This window comes from Salmo salar, chromosome ssa10, assembly GCF_905237065.1.
Source record: "Salmo salar chromosome ssa10, Ssal_v3.1, whole genome shotgun sequence".
Classification (NCBI taxonomy): Eukaryota; Metazoa; Chordata; class Actinopteri; order Salmoniformes; family Salmonidae; genus Salmo; species Salmo salar.
This window is the reverse complement of record NC_059451.1, coordinates 51,452,725-51,468,323: the sequence shown is the minus strand read 5'-3', so window position 1 is coordinate 51,468,323 and position 15,599 is coordinate 51,452,725. Positions and strand designations below refer to the sequence as shown.

The 15,599-nt window shown below is 44.3% G+C and overlaps 1 protein-coding gene across 1 annotated transcript in view; it reads left to right on the top strand.

Moving 5' to 3' along the window:
- Positions 1 to 15,599, top strand: part of anos1b (anosmin 1b) — a 150,361-nt gene that overhangs the window by 124,926 nt on the left and 9,836 nt on the right. The window contains exons 7-9 of the mRNA XM_045687921.1: positions 215 to 423; positions 10,988 to 11,123; positions 14,310 to 14,519. Of these exons, the coding sequence (XP_045543877.1) occupies positions 215 to 423; positions 10,988 to 11,123; positions 14,310 to 14,519 (555 nt within the window). The remainder of the gene's footprint in view (positions 1 to 214; positions 424 to 10,987; positions 11,124 to 14,309; positions 14,520 to 15,599) is intronic.

Sequence of the window (15,599 nt, the reverse complement as noted above, 5' to 3'; positions counted from 1 at the left end):
GATATAGCTCACTAGCTAAGTGACCTCTCTACCTCTTCTGTTGTGATATACCTCACTAGCTCAGTGACCTCTCTACCTCTTCTGTTGTGATATAGCTCACTAGCTCAGTGACCTTTCCTTCACCTCTTTTGTTGTGATATAGCTCACTAGCTCAGTGATGTTAGAGGATAACAATGAAGAGGTCTAACCATCCCTCATCTCTCTTCCCCCCCAGACCCGTTCCCCCCAGAGGCCCCCCAGAGAGTTCGTGCTGGGAACGAGACCCAGGGGACGGACGGCAGCAGTGTGGGGGTACAGATCCTCTGGGACCCCGCAAAAGAGGGAGATCTTCCTGTTCACCACTACAAGGTCACCTGTAGTGCTCGCCACGCCCTTCGCCCCTCTGCACAGGACAGAAAGGACAACGCCCGGGTCACCCAGGGAGTAAGAGAATACACACACACACACACACACACACACACACACACACACACACACATTCTATTTAGCTCGCTCACCTCTGTAACCCTTTGCCTGCAAAAACAATGCAATAACTGCATGTCCCACTGTGGGGCTGTAGTCCCTCTTCTCAGAGGGAGTGTGTGTGTTAACCTCCTGCTGTTTTGTGCAGACTGCAGAAGTCATGCAGGTGCTGTAGGATGTACACAGTTCCACACGCAGCAGCAGCAGCAGCACCTGGGGTTTTAATAAAGTGCTGTCCTCTGGAGTTATTTCTCTACAAAAGCTCAGAGACCAAAAGCAACAGCTGTGCGTTTTATGGAACCTTAACCGTTCTCCTGTTAACCAACGGCTCCTCGCATGGTTCTGATTACCATTTTGGATTTTACTAGTACACCGGACTTCTGGTGTTTACTAGTACACCGGACTTCTGGTGTTTACTAGTACACCGGACTTCTGGTGTTTACTAGTACACCGGACTTCTGGTGTTTACTAGTACACCGGACTTCTGGTGTTTACTAGTACACCGGACTTCTGGTGTTTACTAGTACACCGGACTTCTGGTGTTTACTAGTACACCGGACTTCTGGTGTTTACTAGTACACCGGACTTCTGGTGTTTACTAGTACACCGGACTTCTGGTGTTTACTAGTACACCGGACTTCTGGTGTTTACTAGTACACCGGACTTCTGGTGTTTACTAGTACACCGGACTTCTGGTGTTTACTAGTACACCGGACTTCTGGTGTTTACTAGTACACCGGACTTCTGGTGTGAGGCAGCACTCCAATATTCTCCATTTCACACAATATTCTCCAATTCACACAATATTCTTCATTTCACGCAATATTCTCCATTTCACACAATATTCTCAGATAAAGAGCAACTGTTTTCACATGGCAGGAGAACCAAAAACATGTCAACTGAATGTGGTTTAATTGCTTTACAAATCATGCTATAATTAGACTCCAATAACACGGAGACTGAGATTTAGAAAATACATTGCATATAATGTGATTGATGTGTTGACCTCAATTTTGCCCTTTTATTAAGTAACCGTAAATATACACATTTAATTTAGCTACCAAGCACACACACACACACACACACACACACACACACACACACACACACACTGTGTCATAGTGCTAACTGAGCAATATGACTGGGACTTTGTCAAGGCTGTTGCGCTTTGGGTCTGTGTTTAACATAAATCACATGACAAAACCAGCCAGTCGTTGTGGGAAAAGGCGTGGAGGACCATTTCACGGACATTGGCAGTACTTAATTAAGCAATGAGGCCAAAGGAGGTGTGGTATATGGCCGATATACCACGGCTAAGGGCTGTTCTTAGACACGACCCAAAGCACCGTGTCTGGATACAGCCCTTAGCTGTGGTATATTGGCCATATACCACAAACCCCTGAGGTGCCTTATTGCTATTATAAACTGGTTACCAACATAATTAGAACAGTAAAAATAAGTTTTATCATACCCGTGGTATACAGTCTGATATACCATGGTTGTCAGCCAATTAGCATTCAAGGCTCGAACCACCCAGTTTATAACGGTCATTAACTAATGTCTATGGCGGTCAATGGAAATCCTTTATGTTGGTCCAGCCCACTGTACAGGAAGTATGAAGCCGTGGCCTCGGTCGGTCTGACAGGGTAATAAAGGAATGGGCCATTTAAACAGTCATAATGCCTTTGATCCTTTCTCCTGATGAGGACGGCTGTCCAGCCCTGCTCTGAGACATGGGCTTGAATTTTTACAACGAGATCCATAACAACGTGTTCCCACCCAGCTGCACACACACACGCGCACGCGCACACGCACACGCGCACACGTGCACACACACACACAAACACACACAAACACACAAACACATGCACACACACACACATACACACAAACACACACACAAACACATGCACACACATACACTCACATACATGTTCGCATACACACATATGCATGCAGCCATACCCTTCTACACACACCCCTCCCATAGTGATAGGAACACACACCCCTCCCATAGTGACAGGAACACACCCCCCTCCCATAGTGATAGGAACACACCCCCCTCCCATAGTGATAGGAACACACCCCCCTCCCATAGTGATCGGAACACACCCCCCTCCCATAGTGATAGGAACACACCCCCTTCCCATAGTGATAGGAACACACCCCCTTCCCATAGTGATAGGAACACACCCCCTCCCATAGTGATAGGAACACACCCCCTCCCATAGTGATAGGAACGCACCCCCTCCCATAGTGATAGGAACGCACCCCCCTCCCATAGTGATAGGAACGCACCCCCTCCCATAGTGATAGGAACGCACCCCCTCCCATAGTGATAGGAACACACCCCCTCCCATAGTGATAGGAACGCACCCCCCTCCCATAGTGATAGGAACGCACCCCCCTCCCATAGTGATAGGAACGCACCCCCCTCCCATAGTGATAGGAACGCACCCCCCTCCCATAGTGATAGGAACACACCCTCCTCCCATAGTGATAGGAACGCACCCCCTCCCATAGTGATAGGAACACACCCCCTCCCATAGTGATAGGAACACACCCCTCCCATAGTGATAGGAACACACACCCCTCCCATAGTGATAGGAACACACCCCCCTCCCATAGTGATAGGAACACACCCCCTCCCATAGTGATAGGAACGCACCCCCTCCCATAGTGATAGGAACGCACCCCCTCCCATAGTGATAGGAACGCACCCCCCTCCCATAGTGATAGGAACGCACCCCCCCTCCCATAGTGATAGGAACACACACCCCTCCCATAGTGATTGGAACACACCCCCCTCCCATAGTGATAGCAACACACCCCCTCCCATAGTGATAGGAACACACCCTCCTCCCATAGTGATAGGAACACACCCCCCTCCCATAGTGATAGGAACACACCCCCTCCCATAGTGATAGGAACACACACCCCTCCCATAGTGACAGGAACACACCCCCCTCCCATAGTGATAGGAACACACACCCCTCCCATAGTGATAGGAACACACACCCCTCCCATAGTGATAGGAACACACACCCCTCCCATAGTGATAGGAACACACCCCCCCTCCCATAGTGATAGGAACACACACCCCTCCCATAGTGATAGGAACACACACCCCTCCCATAGTGATAGGAACACACACCCCTCCCATAGTGATAGGAACACACCCCCCTCCCATAGTGATAGGAACACACCCCCTCCCATAGTGATAGGAACGCACCCCCCTCCCATAGTGATAGGAACACACACCCCTCCCATAGTGATAGGAACACACCCCCCTCCCATAGTGATAGGAACACACCCCCTCCCATAGTGATAGGAACGCACCCCCCCTCCCATAGTGATAGGAACGCACCCCCTCCCATAGTGATAGGAACGCACCCCCCTCCCATAGTGATAGGAACGCACCCCCTCCCATAGTGATAGGAACACACACCCCTCCCATAGTGATTGGAACACACCCCCCTCCCATAGTGATAGCAACACACCCCCTCCCATAGTGATAGGAACACACCCTCCTCCCATAGTGATAGGAACACACCCCCCTCCCATAGTGATAGGAACACACCCCCTCCCATAGTGATAGGAACACACACCCCTCCCATAGTGACAGGAACACACCCCCCCTCCCATAGTGATAGGAACACACACCCCTCCCATAGTGATAGGAACACACACCCCTCCCATAGTGATAGGAACACACACCCCTCCCATAGTGATAGGAACACACACCCCTCCCATAGTGATAGGAACACACACCCCTCCCATAGTGATAGGAACACACACCCCTCCCATAGTGATAGGAACACACACCCCTCCCATAGTGATAGGAACGCACCCCCCCTCCCATAGTGATAGGAACACACACCCCTCCCATAGTGATAGGAACGCACACCCCTCCCATAGTGATAGGAACACACCCCCCTCCCATAGTGATAGGAACACACACCCCTCCCATAGTGATAGGAACACACCCCCCTCCCATAGTGATAGGAACACACACCCCTCCCATAGTGATAGGAACACACACCCCTCCCATAGTGATAGGAACGCACCCCCCTCCCATAGTGATAGGAACACACACCCCTCCCATAGTGATAGGAACGCACACCCCTCCCATAGTGATAGGAACACATTTCCTTCACATAGTTAGTTATACATTTCATCCCTCTCACACTGTAGGCCCACTTATATACACCAGACTGCAGATTCCCTCCACCCTGTCTTTCTCCTCTTGTTTTCTCTGAAGTTAAGAGTCCATTTGTCGCTGTATGCAGAGGTATACCGTCTCTGTATGCAGAGGTAGACAGCTTCTAGTAATGGCAGATCAGAACATGTCCAAGGCTGTAGTATACAGACTCTGTTGCAGAGGTATACCGTCTCTGTATGCAGAGGTAGACAGCTTCTAGTAATGGCAGATCAGAACATGTCCAAGGCTGTAGTATACAGACTCTGTTGCAGAGGTATACCGTTTCTGTATGCAGAGGTATACCGTTTCTGTATGCAGAGGTATACCGTCTCTGTATGCAGAGGTAGACAGCTTCTAGTAATGGCAGATCAGAACATGTCCAAGGCTGTAGTATACAGACTCTGTTGCAGAGGTATACCGTTTCTGTATGCAGAGGTATACCGTTTCTGTATGCAGAGGTATACCGTTTCTGTATGCAGAGGTATACCGTCTCTGTATGCAGAGGTAGACAGCTTCTAGTAATGGCAGATCAGAACATGTCCAAGGCTGTAGTATACAGACCAACACAAATCACAATCCCCCAGCATTTTTCCACGCACACGAGTGCACACGTGAACACACACACACACACACACACACACACACACACACACACACACACACACACACACACACACACACACACACACACACACACACACACACACACACACACACACACACACACACACACGGCTATAGTAGTGTATGTTTTGGCTGAGAGGAGAACGGCTCATAATAATGTCTGGAACGGAGCAAATGGAATTGCATCAAACACATAGAAACCATGTGTTTGATACCATTCCACCGATTCCGCTCCAGCCTTTACCACGAGCCCGTCCTCCCCAATTAAGGTGCCACCAACCTCCTGTGATAAGGCTATGGAAATACTCAACCCCACTTTGACCGTACACGTCACAGAAGGGAACCTAAGAGAAGAACGCTTTTAACTCCTAGTGTTGCATTAGTATCTCTTGTTATCTATCATGTTGTGTCTACCTATGAGGCAGGGTAAATGAGCAGTCAGGAACACTTTAAATCTTATGTTGATGTGCTGTCACTCAAACACATAATGGAAAACAGCTCTCTCTCTCTGTGTGTGTGTGTGTGTGTGTGTGTGTGTGTGTGTGTGTGTGTGTGTGTGTGTGGGTGTGTGAGTGTTCGTGTGTGTGTGTGTGTGTGTGTGTGTGTGTGTGTGTGTGTGTGTGTGTGTTCGTGTGTTCGTGTGTGTGTGTGTGTGCGTGCGTGTGTGTGTGTGCACGTGTGTGTGTGTGTGTGTGTGTGTGTGTGTGTGTGTGTGGAGATGATCAATCAGGATGATAGAGTCAAAGATCTCTTCTAGCTGTCACTCAGAGCGGTAGTATGTCTGAATAATTTTAAACTGGCCAAAACAGTCCACAGATGATGGATGTACCTCTCTTGATAAAAGATGCCTGTCATGAGAAGCAGACAGAGTTTATCTGACCCTTTGTAAAGGTTATTCTCATCTACCAGCCGTTGTTCCATACCTGGCTAGCCTTCATCAGTCAGACTGGGCACATTAAAGACTTACTGGCAGCGTTTTGGAACTGTGTCGAGTGGAGACCTACGATTGGTTCCAGTCACGGTTCTGTTTCCAATACTGTTAAACAACTTCCTCCCTTTTCATCATCCATGGTATATGAGCTGACTGAATAGGGTTGCACCACCGTAAGGTTATTCATATAACGTTACTGCTGTAGTAACATGTACCTGTGCTTTCTAAGAACAATTCATGGCCTTTAGATTGATGTAGGTTTTGTGTCATCAGTGCTTTGGCTAGACGTGAGTTTATGGGGAAGAATTCGTTTGAAAAGATGACAGCCTTGAATGTCTCAGTTCATGTCTGTTCATCACATGGGACCAACACTGTATGTAAACGCAACATGTAACGTGTTGGTCCCATGTTTCATGAGCTGAAATAAAAGATCCCAGAAATGTTCAATATGCACAAAAAAGCATATTTCTCAAAAATGTTGTGCACGATTTTGTTTATACATCCCTGTTAGTGAGCATTCCTCCTTTGCCAAGATAACCCATCCACCTGACAGGTGGCGCATATCAAGAAGCGTGATTAAACAGCATGATCATTACACAGGTGCACCTTGTGCTGGGGACAATAAAAGGCCACTAAAATGTGCAGGTTTGTGACACAACACAATGCCACAGATGTCTCAAGTTTTGAGGGAGCGTGCAGTTGACATGCCGACTGCAGGAATGTTTACCAGAGCTTTTGCCAGATAATTGAATGTTCATTTCTCTACCATAACCCACCTCCAACAGCGTTTTAGAGAATTTGGCTGTACGTCCAACCGGCCTCACAAAAATGCAGACCACGTGTAACCAAGCCAGCCCAGGACCTCCACATCCAGCTTCTTCACCTGTGGCATCGTCTGAGACCAGCCACCCAGACAGCTGATGAAACTGTGGGTTTGCACAACCGAGGAATTTCTGCAGAAACTGTCAGAAACCGTCTCAGGGAAGCTCATCTGCATGCTCGTACTCACCAGGGTCTCGACCGGACTACAGTTTGGCTCACCTTCGATTGCCACTGGCACGCTGTTTCAGCATGATAATGCACGGCCTCATGTCACAAGGATCTGTACACAATTCCTGGAAGCTGAAAATGTCTCAGTTATTCCATGGCCTGCATACTCACTAGACATCCCACCCATTGAGCATGTTTGGGATGCTCTGGATCGACGTGTACGACAGCATGTTCCAGTTGCCACCAATATCGAGCTACATCTCACAGCCATTGAAGAGGAGTGGGACAACATTCCACAGGCCACAATCAACATCCTGATCAACTCTTTGTGAAGGAGATGTGTCACGCTGCATGAGGCAAATGGTGGTCACACCAGATACTGACTAGTTGTCTGATCCACTCCCCTAACTTTTTTTTTAAAGGTTTCTGTGACCAACAGATGCATTTTGTATTCCCAGTCATGTGAAATCCATAGATTAGGGCCTAAAAAATTTATTACAATTGACTGATTTCCTTATTTGAACTGTAACTCAGTAAAAAAAAAAATTATCTTGCATGTTGCATTTATATTTTTGTTCAATGTATTTTAGATGCTAATTATACAGAAAATGTGTATAAAACCTGTATGAATTGTATTTCTAATAATTATAGGACAATATTTTAAGGTGACAATTCCTGTACTATGACATGCCTTACTTTTATGATCCTGTATAAATAAGTAAAAACAGAAAATGTATCACCTATGCCTCTACTGCCATTCACTCCAATTAGAATAGTTTGGGATTTCTTCCTGACCATGGCGGCTGCCATTCATTCCAATTAGAATAGTTTGGGATTTCTTCCTGACCATGGCGGCTGCCGTTCACTCCAATTAGAATAGTTTGGGATTTCTTCCTGACCATGGTGGCTGCCATTCATTCCAATTAGAATAGTTTGGGATTTCTTCCTGACCATGGTGGCTGCCATTCACTCCAATTAGAATAGTTTGGGATTTCTTCCTGACCATGGTGGCTGCCATTCACTCCAATTAGAATAGTTTGGGATTTCTTCCTGACCATGGTGGCTGCCATTCACTCCAATTAGAATAGTTTGGGATTTCTTCCTGACCATGGTGACTGCCGTTCACTCCAATTAGAATAGTTTGGTATTTCTTCCTGACCATGGTGGCTGCCATTCACTTCAATTAGAATAGTTTGGGATTTCTTCCTGACCATGGTGGCTGCCATTCACTTCAATTAGAATAGTTTGGGATTTCTTCCTGACCATGGTGGCTGCCATTCACTCCAATTAGAATAGTTTGGGATTTCTTCCTGACCATGGTGGCTGCATTCATTCCAATTAGAATAGTTTGGGATTTCTTCCTGACCATGGTGGCTGCCATTCACTCCAATTAGAATAGTTTGGGATTTCTTCCTGACCATGGTGGCTGCATTCATTCCAATTAGAATAGTTTGGGATTTCTTCCTGACCATGGCGGCTGCCGTTCACTCCAATTAGAATAGTTTGGGATTTCTTCCTGACCATGGCGGCTGCCGTTCACTCCAATTAGAATAGTTTGGGATTTCTTCCTGACCATGGTGGCTGCCGTTCATTCCAATTAGAATAGTTTGGGATTTCTTCCTGACCATGGTGGCTGCCATTCACTTCAATTAGAATAGTTTGGGATTTCTTCCTGACCATGGTGGCTGCCATTCACTCCAATTAGAATAGTTTGGGATTTCTTCCTGACCATGGTGGCTGCATTCATTCCAATTAGAATAGTTTGGGATTTCTTCCTGACCATGGTGGCTGCCATTCACTTCAATTAGAATAGTTTGGGATTTCTTCCTGACCATGGTGGCTGCATTCATTCCAATTAGAATAGTTTGGGATTTCTTCCTGACCATGGTGGCTGCCATTCACTCCAATTAGAATAGTTTGGGATTTCTTCCTGACCATGGTGGCTGCATTCATTCCAATTAGAATAGTTTGGGATTTCTTCCTGACCATGGTGGCTGCATTCACTCCAATTAGAATAGTTTGGGATTTCTTCCTGACCATGGTGGCTGCCATTCACTCCAATTAGAATAGTTTGGGATTTCTTCCTGACCATGGTGGCTGCATTCACTCCAATTAGAATAGTTTGGGATTTCTTCCTGACCATGGTGGCTGCCATTCATTCCAATTAGAATAGTTTGGGATTTCTTCCTGACCATGGTGGCTGCCATTCATTCCAATTAGAATAGTTTGGGATTTCTTCCTGACCATGGTGGCTGCCATTCATTCCAATTAGAATAGTTTGGGATTTCTTCCTGACCATGGTGGCTGCCATTCACTTCAATTAGAATAGTTTGGGATTTCTTCCTGACCATGGTGGCTGCCATTCACTCCAATTAGAATAGTTTGGGATTTCTTCCTGACCATGGTGGCTGCATTCATTCCAATTAGAATAGTTTGGGATTTCTTCCTGACCATGGTGGCTGCATTCACTCCAATTAGAATAGTTTGGGATTTCTTCCTGACCATGGTGGCTGCATTCATTCCAATTAGAATAGTTTGGGATTTCTTCCTGACCATGGTGGCTGCCATTCACTCCAATTAGAATAGTTTGGGATTTCTTCCTGACCATGGTGGCTGCATTCATTCCAATTAGAATAGTTTGGGATTTCTTCCTGACCATGGCGGCTGCCGTTCACTCCAATTAGAATAGTTTGGGATTTCTTCCTGACCATGGCGGCTGCCATTCATTCCAATTAGAATAGTTTGGGATTTCTTCCTGACCATGGCGGCTGCCGTTCACTCCAATTAGAATAGTTTGGGATTTCTTCCTGACCATGGTGGCTGCCGTTCATTCCAATTAGAATAGTTTGGGATTTCTTCCTGACCATGGTGGCTGCCATTCACTTCAATTAGAATAGTTTGGGATTTCTTCCTGACCATGGTGGCTGCCATTCACTTCAATTAGAATAGTTTGGGATTTCTTCCTGACCATGGTGGCTGCATTCATTCCAATTAGAATAGTTTGGGATTTCTTCCTGACCATGGTGGCTGCCATTCACTCCAATTAGAATAGTTTGGGATTTCTTCCTGACCATGGTGGCTGCCATTCACTTCAATTAGAATAGTTTGGGATTTCTTCCTGACCATGGTGGCTGCCATTCACTCCAATTAGAATAGTTTGGGATTTCTTCCTGACCATGGTGGCTGCATTCATTCCAATTAGAATAGTTTGGGATTTCTTCCTGACCATGGTGGCTGCATTCACTCCAATTAGAATAGTTTGGGATTTCTTCCTGACCATGGTGGCTGCATTCATTCCAATTAGAATAGTTTGGGATTTCTTCCTGACCATGGTGGCTGCCATTCACTCCAATTAGAATAGTTTGGGATTTCTTCCTGACCATGGTGGCTGCCATTCATTCCAATTAGAATAGTTTGGGATTTCTTCCTGACCATGGTGGCTGCCATTCATTCCAATTAGAATAGTTTGGGATTTCTTCCTGACCATGGTGGCTGCCATTCACTTCAATTAGAATAGTTTGGGATTTCTTCCTGACCATGGTGGCTGCCATTCACTCCAATTAGAATAGTTTGGGATTTCTTCCTGACCATGGTGGCTGCCATTCATTCCAATTAGAATAGTTTGGGATTTCTTCCTGACCATGGTGGCTGCCATTCTGGCTCCATTATGGAACTTTGAGGGTTGATAACATAGTCCCTCTAGTAATTGAAAAGGATTTATATGGTGCTGTGACTGTAATGACCATGTTGTGTCTGTGTATTATCTGTGTCTCTGTCAGGCTGTGTGTGAGATGGATCTCCAAGGTCTGCTGCCAGGTACCTCTTACCTGATCCAGGTCCAGGCCATCTCCTACTGGGGACAGAAACGCCTGAAGAGTGGCCGTGCCCAGCTCACCTTTACCACTAAAACTACAGGTAAACTACTCACCTTTACCACTGAAACTACAGGTAAACTACTCACCTTTACCACTGAAACTACAGGTAAACTACTCACCTTTACCTCTCAAAATACAGGTAAACTACTCGCCTTTACCTCTCAAAATACAGGTAAACTACTCGCCTTTACCTCTCAAACTACAGGTAAACTACTCGCCTTTACTACTCAAACTACTCAAAGACATTATCGTGACCTGGCTGCTTCCCTCTGGGGGCCAGGATGAAAGACATTATCCTGACCTGGCTGCCTCCCCCTGGGGGCCAGGATGAAAGATATTATCCTGACCTGGCTGCTTCCCTCTGGGGGCCAGGCTGAAAGACATTATCCTGACCTGGCTGCCTCCCCCTGGGGGCCAGGATGAAAGATATTATCCTGACCTGGCTGCTTCCCTCTGGGGGCCAGGCTGAAAGACATGACCCTCTCCCTCAGAAGCCTTGATTCAGTCCTGTTGATCAGAGCTAATCGACATCCCAACGGTTGTGGGGATCCCTCCTAGAGAGTACCATTTAACCTTTAACCTGACCTTTTAGGTGGGTGCACACACAAACACACACACACACCAGTATCCACCACATTCTGTGTTATTTTTCCACTGGTGGTTTCTGTCCTTTATTAGGTTACTAGGTTACATAAATCTTCCCCACAATTCTGGCAAAAGCATTTTCAGACACACACACACACACACACACACACACACACACACACACACACACACACACACACACACACACACACACACACACACACACACACCATGGGGGCTTTGTGGAACCCTCACAGCTTCCTGTTGACTTTGGTCAGTCCTACATGGACTATTAATGGCAGGCTTAGTTATACTGCGAGCGAGCCCAATCCATTTTTAATAAAGTAACTAAAACATGCATGTTATTTTCCTATGGCCCAATTATTATCATTTTTCCTGTAAGGCAGCTTATTCTTTATACGTCTTAAACTGGTGTTCCCAGTGGTGTAGCTCAGTTTCATGGGGCCCCCTGCAAAGTCTGAGCAAGGCCCCCCCTTTAACCCCCCAAAATATGCAGTATTATAACTAATATCATACTATTTTACACATTTTGCCATGAGGCTGAGAGAAAAGGTTGCTGTTTTAGAGCTCAGGGATTCTTGAAAGACGGGACAATCTCACATAATATCCTACCATGTAAAGGAATAACCTCGTAATAAAAAAAATATAGAGTGTATATCATAAAATGCAACCAACTGGATTGATGTCAACTCGGTCAGACACATTGTCCAACGGAGAAAGGAGATGCCTAGTCAGGTGTATGACAGAATGCATTCAACTGAAATGTGTCTTCAGCATTTAACCCGATCCCTCTGAATCAGAGAGGTGCGGGGCGCTGCCTTAATCAACATCCACACTGGGTTAACTGCCTTGCTCAAGGGCAATACAGCAGACTTTTCCACCTTGCCGGCTCTGGGATTTCGAACAAGCAACCTTTCGGTTACTGTCCCAATGCTCTTAACCCGCTAGGTTACCTGTGTTTAATGGCCTTGATTGTTTAATTCTAACATTTATAGCACTATTAAATTCATTAGCATTTTGGCATGTTTTTCTAGATTTAGAACATAAAAGAACATTTACAAAGCAAACATTATCCCATAGATCTTAAAATATTTTTGATTAATATTATCAAAAAAAATATTGACTCCATCAGTGACGGAGTTGACAACAGAGTCTCAAAACAGACCTATTTTTGCTCTCTAAAAATAAAGGTTAAATGCAAACATTTGTAAAATATGGAAAAGAAATTCCAAATAAAAACATTCCTGATTAATTTAAGATTTTAGACAAATCTGACAGAGTTGACCAAATCTCTGGAAACATATTTTAGGAATTACAGTTTTGAGATAAATATTATTTAAAGTCACATTGGGCTACATAAGATAATTTTCCAGTTAATATCCAGTATTGTCAGTTATTAGAATTCTAAACACTTTTTTGGAGAGATCCTTTGCTTTGAACATGGGCATTTCCAGGCTTGAAAGTATTTTTATTTTTTGAGGGGAGTTGGGGACCCACATTCCTTGCGGGGGGGTGTGTTATGCCAGTGGGTGTTCCCCTCGTTATCAGCACCTGGTTTTCCCCTCATGTGGCCTTTAAAACACAACTTCGATTGTAAAAATCCTACTTAATGAATATGCATGCCTTATGCTTTATCCTGGCAGTAAGGCTCTTTGAATGGCAGTTCAGGCAGCAAAGATATTTATAGAAAAGCGGTTGACCCTCTGTGCTGAGGAATGGTTCTTTACTTGTACAGTAGGGGACAGAAGGAAAATACAGTGGGCCAATTGCAACCATCGAAAGCTGCCAGATTATTGCCATCTGATCTCTCGTTAAAACATCGACATGCCCTAAAATACCTCACACAGCTGATCTCAATTGCAACCAACATTGGCCAGAGATTTACCGCTCCCTAACGTGGACGTCGAGGTTCTTATATTCTTGATTGCAGCCAAGACTATTTCACCCTCTGGTTGGTATTGTCATCGGAACAACTTCGTCCTACTTCATGATCAGACTACGGGTGATTTATCTATTTGACGATCATTCCTTACAACTGAAATAAAGTAATTCCTTGTTTACCACAGTAAATCTACTGTGGCAATTTACCTGACATGTATCAATGGAAAACTAAATGTTGATGGTGTAGCCTACTCCTATTATTTAATTTGTTTTCAACTAATGTTATCAATTAAATACAACTGTCTTTAAAGAAAATGGTCTGATATGGTCTTTTTTTTAATCAAGATCAGGGGTAAAATATCTCTGGACAGTACATATTTGAAATGTGTAACTAAATCAAGTACATCTAAATCAAGTGTTCAGCACTTCCAACAAGACTGTTGGAAAAGCATTCCAGGTGAAGCTGGTTGAGAGAATGCCCATAGTGTGCAAAGCTGTCATCAAGGCAAAGGGTGGCTACTTTGAAGAATCTCAAATATAAAATATATTTTGATTTGTTTAACACTTTTTTTGGTTACTACATGATTCCATATGTGTTTATTTCATAGTTTGATGTCTTCACTATTATTCTACAATGTAGAAAATAGTAAAAATAATGAAAAATCCTTGAATGAGTAGGTGTGTCCAAACTTTTGACTGGTACTGTATCTCTCTCTCTCTCTCTCTCTCTCTCTCTCAGGTTTGTCATCTTTACCTGCCCCACTTGGTCCTGAGCAGACTAAAGGTCAGTTCTCCAACGAGCTCCCTTCCGCCCCCCACCTGGTCAACCCTGCTGCCCCGCACCTGGTCAACCCTTCGTCTCCCCAAAACCTTCGCTTGGAAGCCGCTGCCCCTCACTACCACAACAACCAGCTGCAGGTTAAGGTCTTCTGGAAGAGACGACACCAAGGCAAGTTGTACAAAAAAGAAAGACACAAAAAAAAGACAGAGGCACGATGTCACATCTCTACTCTTCCTCTCCTCGTTGGATAATACAGCCACAAGAATCCCATAGCAGGGGTCATGGGAAGGCTGGTCATGGGTCAAAACAGATGAGGTTGGCTTAGATTGTTGACAACATGTACACTATATTTAGTCTCCAATGTTTATTGAAAACATACATTTCATTTGCACATTGAGCACTTGTTGTCTCTCAAATACATTGTTACAGTTGTTGGTTAGCTAGCTAGCATTTTTTTTTTTTGCCATATTAGCGTAGACATGAAATCAGCCAAAACACCTCAAAACAAGACATGGTATCAAGAACAACGTAAAACTAGCGAGTAATTTAGGATTCCCCACATGGCAGTTTATGTCATTGTTGCTAGCCATCTGGCCATCCAGAACCATAACAACTCACAGACTTCTGCCCATTGAAGCGTGCACATCGTTTACGTGACGTTGTCAGTTAACCTATCTTCAGTGTTGCTGTAATACTCATATATTGTTATAACAGTCATGTGTTGATATAATACTCATATATTGTTATAACAGTCATGTGTTGATATAATACTCATATGTTGATATAACAGTCATGTGTTGATATAATACTCATATGTTGATATAACAGTCATATGTTCATATAATACTCATATGTTGATATAACAGTCATGTGTTGATATAATACTCATATGTTCATATAACAGTCATATGTTGATATAATACTCATATATTGATATAACAGTCATGTGTTGATATAATACTCATATATTGTTATAACAGTCATGTGTTGATATAATACTCATATGTTGATATAACAGTCATATGTTGATATAATACTCATATATTGATATAACAGTCATGTGTTGATATAATACTCATATTGTTATAACAGTCATGTGTTGATATAATACTCATATGTTGATATAACAGTCATGTGTTGATATAACAGTCATATGTTGATATAATACTCATATGTTGATATAACAGTCATGTGTTGATTTAACAGTCATATGATGATATAACAGTCATATGTTGATATAACAGTCAT